The sequence below is a fragment of the Microchirus variegatus genome (genome assembly GCF_963457635.1).
Source record: "Microchirus variegatus genome assembly, chromosome: 4".
NCBI lineage: Eukaryota > Metazoa > Chordata > Actinopteri > Pleuronectiformes > Soleidae > Microchirus > Microchirus variegatus.
In genome coordinates, this window is record NC_139805.1 from 38,064,000 (window position 1) to 38,075,417 (window position 11,418).

At 41.1% G+C, this 11,418-nt stretch overlaps 1 protein-coding gene across 1 annotated transcript in view; it reads left to right on the forward strand.

The window, feature by feature from the left end:
• Positions 1 to 666: 666 nt before the first annotated feature.
• The window catches only part of slc9a7 (solute carrier family 9 member 7), a gene marked incomplete at its 5' end in the record, with an annotated part of 25,956 nt that continues 15,204 nt past the window's right edge, over positions 667 to 11,418 (forward strand). The window contains 6 exons of the mRNA XM_083888554.1: positions 667 to 832; positions 3,691 to 3,893; positions 6,601 to 6,678; positions 8,905 to 8,981; positions 9,205 to 9,317; positions 10,540 to 10,645. Coding sequence (XP_083744680.1) covers positions 667 to 832; positions 3,691 to 3,893; positions 6,601 to 6,678; positions 8,905 to 8,981; positions 9,205 to 9,317; positions 10,540 to 10,645 — 743 coding nt within the window. The remainder of the gene's footprint in view (positions 833 to 3,690; positions 3,894 to 6,600; positions 6,679 to 8,904; positions 8,982 to 9,204; positions 9,318 to 10,539; positions 10,646 to 11,418) is intronic.

Consider the following 11,418-nt stretch of genomic DNA (forward strand, 5'->3'; position numbering starts at 1 on the left):
ATAACTGACAATCATCGCAATGACTGACGATCATCGCAATAACTGACGATCATTAATAACTGATTAATAACTGAAGTACGTGTTTTATTACATATAACATGTCAACATATTGTGTCTTTATGGTCACGTGACTCACTTTTTAGTCACATGACCTCATATTGTTCCTGTTTTGGTAAATCATTGTTGTGTGAGTACATGTTGTTGATCACGTGACTCATCTTTGGAACACTAGTTCATGTTTTAGGCTCCGCCCATTGAAGTTTGTGCACCTTTAAAAACAACAATAATAATAGTAATACATCTGTTTTGAAAGTGTATTTTTTTTCTCACAATGTTATCGTCACAGGAAACGGGATTATCGTGTTTTATCGAGCACGAGCTGCTTCCTTTTTTTTACGCAGTGTACCTTTAAAAGGTTGAACTGTCCTGTGTGTGTGTGTGTGTGTGTGCAGTTGATCAGCTGAGTGTGTGTGTGTGTTGCAGCAGCAGCAGCAGACTCCTCACACTCACTGACTGATGTTGAGGATGATGAAGATGATGAAGACGTCTTCTCCCCTGCTCACCTCCTCCTCGTCCTCCTCCTCCTCTTCCTCCCTCCTCGCGCTCCTCCTGCTCGCGCTCCTGCAGCCTCTGACGGAGGCGGAGGAGGATCACGGAGGCGCCGCCATGGAGGAGCTGACCACGGAGAAGGAGGCGGAGGAGAGTCACCGTCAGGACAGCGTCAACCTGCTGACCTTCATCCTCCTCCTCACCGCCACCATCCTCACCATCTGGCTCTTCAAGCACCGCCGCGTGCGCTTCCTGCACGAGACCGGCCTGGCCATGATTTACGGTGAGGCACGCGCGCTCGCCTGTCGGTGTGATGACGTCATCACCTTCACTTTCGCCCGCAGCCTCCGCAACATGAACATGAACATGAACACACGCGTTTTTTTTTTTCTGCCTCAGCTTCGCATTCGAGACGCTTCCGCCGATCCGGTGACGTCACAGAGCGGCGCGATTTCATCACGTATCGCGATTAAACCAGTGAATAGTATGGCGATAATCGTAAAAATGGTGAAAAAAATGAAATGACATTTTTCCATAAAAGTGACTTGATAAAGTATATCTCGCCGACCGACGTTCGCGCTGCGTTCCATTTAAGTCGGAACTTGGAGTGATGTTTCTCGGGTTAGCATCACGTATTAAATCAGTGAATGGTGGCTAATGCTCAGTATCGCGTTAATCGTAAATGGTGAAAATTATTTAATTTTTCCATAAGACTGACTTGTAAACATATATATCATCGACCGACGTTCACGCTGCGTTCCATTTAAGTCGGAACTAGGAGTGACAGAATGTTTCTCGGGTTAGCGTCACGATTTCATCACGTATTGAATCATTGAATGGTGGCTAATGTTCAGTATCGCGATAATCGTAAATGGTGAAAATTATTAAATGTTTCCATATAAGTGACTTGATAACGTACATCTCACAGACATTCACGCTAGTTGGAGGTCGGAACTGGGAGTGACAGAATGTTTCTCGGGTTAGCATCACAGAGCGGCGCGATTTCATCACGTATCGCGATTAAACCCGTGAATAGTGGCGAATGAATGTCCAGTATGACGATAATCGTAAATGGTGATAAACGTTAATTTTTCCATAAAAGTGACTTGATAAAGTATATCTCGCCGACCGACGTTCACGCTGCGTTCCATTTGTCGGAACTTGGAGTGATGTTTCTCGGGTTAGCGTCACGTATTAAATCAGTGAATAGTGGCTAATGCTCAGTATGGCGATAATCGTTATTGGTGAAAATGATTAATTTTTCCATAAAAGTGACCTGATAACGCATATCTCACCGACCGACGTTCACGCTGCGTTCCATTTAAGTCGGAACTGGGAGTGACAGAATGTTTCTCGGGTTAGCGTCACGATTTCATTACGTATTAAATCAGTGAATAGTGGCTAATGTTCAGTATCGAGATAATCGTAAATGGTGAAGATTATTAAATTTTTCCATGTAAGTGACTTGATAATGTACATCTCATCGACGTTCACACTAGTCGGAGGTCGGAACTGGGAGTGACAGAATGTTTCTAGGGTTAGCATCACAGAGCGTCACGATTTCATCACATTAAATCAGTGAATAGTGGCTAATGTCCTGTATCGCGATAATCGTAAATAATGAAAATTAATTTAATTACATTTTGGAGAGTGAGTGACTCTGGTGTGGCAGAGTGAGTGACTTTGGTGTGGCAGAGTGAGTGACTTTGGTGTGGCAGAGTGAGTGACTTTGGTGTGGGAGAGTGAGTGACTTTGGTGTGGCAGAGTGAGTGACTGGTGTGAGAGAGTGAGTGACTTTGGTGTGGCAGAGTGAGTGACTTTGGTGTGGCAGAGTGAGTGACTTTGGTGTGAGAGAGTGAGTGACATTGGTGTGAGAGAGTGAGTGACTTTGGTGTGGCAGAGTGAGTGACTTTGGTGTGGCAGAGTGAGTGACTTTGGCGTGAGAGAGTGAGTGACTTTGGTGTGGCAGAGTGAGTGACTCTGGTGTGGGAGAGTGAGTGACTTTGGTGTGGCAGAGTGAGTGACTTTGGTGTGGGAGAGTGAGTGGACTCTGGTGTGGGAAAGTGAGTGACTTTGGTGTGGGAGAGTGAGTGACTTTGGTGTGGCAGAGTGAGTGACTTTGGTGTGGCAGAGTGAGTGACTTTGGTGTGTCAGAGTGAGTGACTTTGGTGTGTCAGAGTGAGTGACTTTGGTGTGGGAGAGTGAGTGACTTTGGTGTGGGAGAGTGAGTGACTTTGGTGTGAGAGAGTGAGTGACTTTGGTGTGGCAGAGTGAGTGACTTTGGTGTGGCAGAGTGAGTGACTTTGGTGTGGCAGAGTGAGTGACTTTGGTGTGGCAGAGTGAGTGACTTTGGTGTGGCAGAGTGAGTGACTTTGGTGTGGCAGAGTGAGTGACTTTGGTGTGGCAGAGTGAGGGACTTTGGTGTGGCAGAGTGAGTGACTTTGGTGTGGCAGAGTGAGTGACTTTGGTGTGGCAGAGTGAGCCTCTTCTTCTCACAGACGTTGATATCTAAACAAACTGTTTTGATGTTAAATGATTGATTGTCAGTTTGTTTTTGAATAAGAAAACAAACCAAAGTCTGTGGTTAATGACTGATGATGATGTTTGTGCTGAACATCAGACTCACAGTCACAGTGAAAGTGTTTATTATGGTCTGTACATATATATATTTTTTAATCGATTTTTGAAGTTTATGAATCAATTCAGTATTGTGGATGATTAGAATCGTGATTCTTATGTGAATCTATTTTTTTCCCGACTTGATAATCCACAACGATGTTGCAATTACGAAATATTTAGGCTGACATCGCACAGCATTTCAAAATAAAAGTCTTTGTTGTGATAAGAGTTCACGACACAAAATTAATCTAAATAAGAAAAAAACAGACAGAAATTAAACAGAATTCAAACTTTAACTCAAAATAAACATGTAGCATGTAGACAATTGTAATATTTGATTAAATGTGGAATTTTGTCATTTCAAAATAAGTATATAATTGTTAGACTCCGCCTCTCGGCCCAATGTCAGCTCAGATTGACACAGCGCCCCCCTGTGGCCCTCACAGAGGTAGACCAATCACAGACGAGAGTCACCGTCACGTGATACATTAACAAGCTCCTCCCCCTCTCTGGTTTCCTCAGGTTTGCTCGTCGGCGTCATCCTGCGATACGGCATTCCCGCCACCAGCTACCACAACAAGACGCCCCCTAGCTGTTCGCTGAAGGAACGACCCACCAGCACTCTGCTGCTCAACGTCAGCGGCAAGTTCTTCGAGTACACGATCAAAGGAGAGATCAACTCTGCAGAGATAAACAACGTGGAGCAGAACGACATGCTGCGCAAGGTAACTGCAGCACTCTGAGCGCCCCCTGCTGCTGGGGACGAATAACATCTATGTCGGTTTAAGTCACGTCTTCATGTCAGTGTTAAACTGAAGTTTGTAAACCACTCACTCTCCCACACCAAAGCCCATAGAGAAAACCAGTGATTTTAGCTCACAGGGACACAGGAGCTGCTGGTCCTCTGCTGCCTCGTGTGGTCACTTTGTGTCACCGAGTTAAGTCTAAATCAAATATTTTAAAAGCTGAATTCTACGATGTCTTTAGAACGCAGTCATGTCTTTATTTCACTGTTAGACTTTTCCTTGTGTAAACTGAAGTTTATAAACCACTCACTCCCCCACACCAAAGTCACACACTCTCTCACACCAAAGTCACACACTCTCGCACACCAAAGTTACTCACTCTCTCACACCAAAGTCACTCACTCTCCCACACCAAAGTCACACACTCTCTCACACCAAAGTTACTCACTCTCTCACACCAAAGTTACTCACTCTCGCACACCAAAGTCACACACTCTCCCACACCAAAGTCACTCACTCTCCCACACCAAAGTCACTCACTCTCCCACACCAAAGTCACTCACTCTCTCACACCAGTCACTCACTCTCTCACACCAAAGTCACTCACTCTCTCACACCAAAGTTACTCACTCTCCCACACCAAAGTCACTCACTCACTCTCCCACACCAAAGTCACTCACTCTCTCACACCAAATCACTCACTCTCTCACACCAAAGTCACTCACTCACTCTCCCACACCAAATCACTCACTCTCTCACACCAAAGTCACTCACTCACTCTCCCACACCAAAGTCACTCACTCACTCTCCCACACCAAAGTCACTCACTCTCTCACACCAAAGTCACTCACTCTCTCACACCAAAGTCACTCACTCTCCCACACCAAAGTCCCTCACTCTCCCACACCAAAGTCCCTCACTCTCCCACACCAAAGTCCTTCACTCTCCCACACCAAAGTCACTCACTCTCCCACACCAAAGTCACTCACTCTCCCACACCAAAGTCACTCACTCACTCTCCCACACCAAATCACTCACTCTCTCACACCAAAGTCACTCACTCACTCTCCCACACCAAAGTCACTCACTCTCCCACACCAAAGTCACTCACTCTCTCACACCAAAGTCACTAACTCTCCCACACCAAAGTCACTCACTCTCCCACACCAAAGTCACTCACTCTCCCACACCAAAGTCACTCACTCTCCCACACCAAAGTCACTCACTCTCTCACACCAAAGTCACTCACTCTCACACCAAATCACTCACTCTCTCACACCAAAGTCACTCACTCACTTTCCCACACCAAAGTCACTCACTCTCTCACACCAAAGTCACTCACTCTCACACCAAATCACTCACTCTCTCACACCAAAGTCACTCACTCACTTTCCCACACCAAAGTCACTCACTCTCTCACACCAAAGTCACTCACTGTCTCACACCAAATCACTCACTCTCTCACACCAAAGTCACTCACTCACTCTCCCACACCAAAGTCACTCACTCTCCCACACCAAAGTCACTCACTCTCTCACACCAAAGTCACTCACTCTGCCACACCAAAGTCACTCACTCTCCCACACCAAAGTCACTCACTCTCCCACACCAAAGTCACACACTCTCCCACACCAAAGTCACTCACTCTCCCACACCAAAGTCACTCACTCTCCCACACCAAAGTCACACACTCTCTCACACCAAAGTTACTCACTCTCCCACACCAAAGTCACTCACTCTCCCACACCAAAGTCACTCACTCTCCCACACCAAAGTCACACACTCTCTCACACCAAAGTTACTCACTCTCTCACACCAAAGTTACTCACTCTCCCACACCAAAGTCACTCACTCTCCCACACCAAAGTCACTCACTCTCCCACACCAAAGTCACTCACTCTCTCACACCAAAGTCACTCACTCTCACACCAAATCACTCACTCTCTCACACCAAAGTCACTCACTCTCTCACACCAAAGTCACTCACTCTCTCACACCAAATCACTCACTCTCTCACACCAAAGTCACTCACTCACTCTCCCACACCAAATCACTCACTCTCTCACACCAAAGTCACTCACTCACTCTCCCACACCAAATCACTCACTCTCTCACACCAAAGTCACTCACTCACTCTCCCACACCAAAGTCACTCACTCTCCCACACCAAAGTCACTCACTCTGCCACACCAAAGTCACTCACTCTCCCACACCAAAGTCCCTCACTCTCCCACACCAAAGTCACTCACTCTCTCACACCAAAGTCACTCACTCTCTCACACCAAAGTCACTCACTCTCCCACACCAAAGTCCCTCACTCTCCCACACCAAAGTCCCTCACTCTCCCACACCAAAGTCCCTCACTCTCCCACACCAAAGTCCCTCACTCTCCCACACCAAAGTCCCTCACTCTCCCACACCAAAGTCACTCACTCTCCCACACCAAAGTCTCCATCACTAACTTACAATGACTGATTTTAGTGAATTCAGCTTTTAAAATATTTCATTTAGACTTAACTCAGTGACACAAAGTGACCACACGAGGCAGCAGAGGACCAGCAGCTCCTGTGTCCCTGTGAGGTTAAAATCACTGAGTTTCTCTATGGACTTTGGTGTGGGAGAGTGAGTTTCCTGCCTCACAGTGAAGACAAAGCAGAGTCTGATGTCCATGTGTTTTGTTTCCCAGGTGACCTTTGACCCTGAAGTGTTCTTCAACATTCTGCTGCCTCCCATCATCTTCCACGCAGGCTACAGTCTGAAGAAGGTGAGCTGTGTGTGTGCGTGTGCGTGTGCGTGTGCGTGTGCGTGTGCGTGTGTGACAGGTGACACCCACTGCTGCCTCCGTGTACAGACGTTAGCGTTATAGTAGCATTAGCGTTAGCATTAGCGAGTGTCTTCTCTTAAAGTCCAGATGTCTTTCATTTCCTCTGTGGCTCAGAGGAAAAAGAGCTGATGCAAACAAATCTGAGCGGTTTCTGCTTTTCATTGTTGTGGAGCAACAGATCTGATGCATTCTGGGAATCATCTGTGCTTTTATTACTGTAGAAGAGTTTCCTGTAGCTTTGGCCAACGGTTCTTTAAGGTCATGAGAACTTTTATTTACTGGCAAAAAAATGGAATAAACTCTTTGTTTTTCAGCGTAGAATCACTTTAAAACGATCAGGTCTTTTGACAAACTGTCTGAGTTCGGATTCTAAGATGGCCGCCACTCGCTCAAACTACCGTTAATCCGATTTTTCGTCGTATATGTTTCGCAATAAATCTGTCGTCGTACGCAAAAACGCTTTAGTTTAGAGCCGTAAACGTGTTTCTACGATGTTTGTGCGAACCAAACGTCACGTAAACGTTGTTGTTGTTGTTATTGCTAACAGCGGTTAGCGCAGGAAACGTGAGCTCACTCCAGCTCTGCCATGTAAATGAAACGCAGACTAAGAGGTGGCCATCTTGTTTCTATGGTATCCTGAATGGACAAACATCCAAAACTCATTCGTGTCGTACGCATCGCCATAAAACCCTTCAATACTCAACTGTCGTAAATATAGGTTTTGACTTTCATGAGTGATTTCAAACTTTCTAACTCGCCAACATACACTCCTAATGATTTACTCTGAAGTGCCACAAGGGGGTGCTGCATGTTTTTGTGATTTGAGCTGCGTTTTAAAGAAGGTCTTTATCGTACTATTTTGGTCCAGATAATCCCAACATTTTGATGGCGTTTGTTGTGACGTGATTGACGTTAGCTTCAGTGTTTCCTCTGCTAACGTTTGGCTAACGTCTTCATGCTGTTAGCTAACTGTCCGTCATTTTACAGATAAAAATGACAGCGTACGATAATGTGTACGAATGGTTTGCGACTGAGTCTGTACACTGGCAGCCATCTTGGAATGGAAATCTGTTAGCCAACAGTGAGCTAACAGTGAGCTAACAGTTAGACAAAAGACTATATTTACTGAGTGTAGTTTAAATAAACCACAGTCTAAATGCTTCTGTGTTTTCTCTGACTCTAACTTAACTCTAAAAACAGGTTTTTGAAATCTTGATGGTTTTTAATTCAGTGTCAGCGAAACCTTATTCTCTGAGTCAGGAAACAGGAAGTCAGGAAACAGGAAGTGGTGATGGGGACAGGGGACGGACGGGACTTTTTCTTTTGCCTCTCTGATAAATACATGTGTTTAAACACGTGCTTGTAAATATATATATATACATATGTGTGTATATATATGTATATGTATCTATATATATATGTGTATATATATATACACATATATATATATATATATATATATATATATATATATATATATATGTATACATATATATATATATATATGTATACATATATATATATATATATGTGTATATATATATACACATATATATACATATATATGTATACATATATATGTGTATATATACACATATATACATATGTGTGTATATATATGTATATCTATCTATATATATATACATATGTGTGTATATATATGTATATCTATCTATATACATATGTGTGTATATATATGTATATCTATCTATATAGATATACATATATAAATAAAAAGAAAAGTTCATTCAAATCCACATGAAGGAAAACAAACTTAAGTGTATCTTTGAACCCATTAAACAGATTTAACAGCTGTGATCATGTCATGTGATAACATGTGTGTGTGCCCTTCAAAATAAAAGCCCTGTGACTCACTGACACACTTTTAAAGGAATATTCAGGTTTTTTTTCTCTCTGGGTCAAAGTGACTTTGTGCTCAGGAATCTGAAGCTGAAGCTGCAGCAGGAAACATTTGTGTTACTTCAACATTGTTGTGCAACCAGTTCAACAACACACACACACACACAGCCATAAATAACAACATGATACACACGATGATCATGTTAATGTTTCACAAGACAAACGTGAGTTTTCTTGAAATAAAATCTGACTTTAATCACTTCAAAACAAACCAAACCTTGTTTCTTATCTTGTTTATTTTAACAGAGACACTTCTTCAGGAATCTGGGCTCCATCATCACCTACGCCTTCCTCGGCACGGCCATCTCATGTTTCGTTATCGGGTGAGTCGTCAATGTCGTCATCGACGTTATCGTCACAAAAACTCTTCGTTCTCATCAGATAAAGAGGAAAATACAACCATGTAATAAAATCCAACAGTTGAAGATGAAAAACTGTGTGTGTGTGTGTGTGTGTGTGTGTGTGTGTGTGTGTGTGTGTGTGTGTGTGTGTGTGTGTGTGTGTGTGTGTGTGTGTGTGTGTGTGTGTGTGTGTGTTGACCTGAAGTAACCTGATGTACGGTGTGGTCAAACTGATGCAAGCGGTCGGTCAGCTGACGGACAAGTTCTACTACACTGACTGTCTGTTCTTTGGTGCCGTCATCTCTGCCACTGATCCAGGTCTGACCTTTGACCTTCACCTCACAACGGCAACATTATTATTACAATATTCATTATTTTTTAAGGACACATATATGCATTTCATTCCAATTTTAATTAATTAATGACTCATTTGTGTATTAAATTCTAATGTTGATTAATTAATGACATATTTAATTCCAATTTTAATTAATTAATGACACATTTGTGTATTTTTAATTTATTAATGACACATTTATTCAATTACTTAATGGTGTAATTAATCAATTAATGACACGTGTATATTTAATTTAAGTGTAAATTAATTAATGACATTTAATTCCAATTTTAATTAATTAATGACACATTTGGGTATTTTTAATGTATTAATGACACATTTATTCAAATACCAAATGGTGTAATTAATTAATTAATGACACTTTTGTGTACTAAATTCTAATGTTGATTAATTAATGACATATTAATTCCAATTTTAATTGATTAATGACACATTTGTGTATTTTGAATTTATTAATGACACATTTATTCAATTACTGAATGGTGTAATTAATTAATTAATGACACCTATGTGTATTTAATTCTAATGTAAATTAATTAATGACATATTTTATTCCAATTTTAATTAATTAATGACATATATAATTCCAATTTTAATTAATTAATGACACATTTGTGTATTTTTAATTTATTAATGACACATTTATTCAATTACTTAATGGTGTCATTAATTTATTAATGACACATTTGTGTATTTAATTTGAATTTATTAATGACACGTGTGTATTTAATTTGAATTTATTAATGACACATTTGTGTATTTAATTTGAATTTATTAATGACACATTTGTGTATTTTTAATTTATTAATGACACATTTATTCAATTACTTAATGGTGTAATTAATTAATTAATGACACATTTGTGTATTTAATTCTAATGTTGATTAATTAATGATATATTTGTGTATTTAATTCTAATGTTGATTAATTAATGATACATTTGTGTATTTAATTCCAATTTTAATTAATTAATGAGGCATTTATTCAATTACTTAATGGTGTAATTCATTAATTAATGACATATTTAATTCCAATTTTAATTAATTAATGACACATTTGTGTATTTAATTTTAATTAGTTAATGACACATTTGTGTATTTAATTTTAATTTATTAATGACACATTTATTCAATTAATTAATTAATTACACACTTAATGATGTCTGTGTTTCCTCCTGTGTTTCAGTGACAGTGTTGGCCATTTTCAATGAGCTCCACGCAGACGGTGACCTTTACGCTCTGCTGTTTGGAGAAAGTGTCATGAACGACGCGGTCGCCATCGTTCTGTCCTCGTAAGTCACAGAAACCAAACCGCTCACTCTCGCACACCAAAGTCCATAGAGAAAACCAGTGATTTTAGCTCACAGGGACACAGGAGCTGCTGGTCCTCTGCTGCCTCGTGTGGTCACTTTGTGTCACTGAGTTAAGTCTAAATTAAATATTCACTAAAATCAGTCATTGTAAGTTAGTGATGGAGGCAGCAGTGGCTCAACAACTCCTGTGAACTTATGATAATAATAATAATATTTGTGTAAAGTGTGTGTGGTGTGGCACAGCTCTCTGCCTCCCTCTACTGGCAGACCTGCAAAACAATCAAACGTAGATCAGTTTAATTTGAAATAAAACAGATGTTTCCTAAAATATAAAGGATTAAATAAAGAAAAGTGTACATTTATGTTATCGTTTATTTGACGATGATTTTATTTCAGAGTGTCATAAAACAATGGTTCGTTCCCATTATTGTGTCGTAGTTTATTACAGACGTCACAGATTCAGACCAAATAAAGACGGATTACACACAAAAATCACTGCACATTCACACGTTTTTACAAAGAAAACACACACAAAGGTGTATTTTCACAATGATCTCATTAATCCCATTGATTTTGTGTCTGTGTGTATGTGTGTTGTGTTGTTTGTCTCTGTGTGTGTGTTTGTGTGTTGTGTGTCTGTGCGTGTGCTTGTGTCTGTGTGTGTTGTGTTGTGTGTCTGTGTGTGTGTCTGTGTTGTTGTGTGTCTGTGTTGCGTTGTGTGTGTTTGTGTTGTGTGTCTGTGTTGTGTTGTG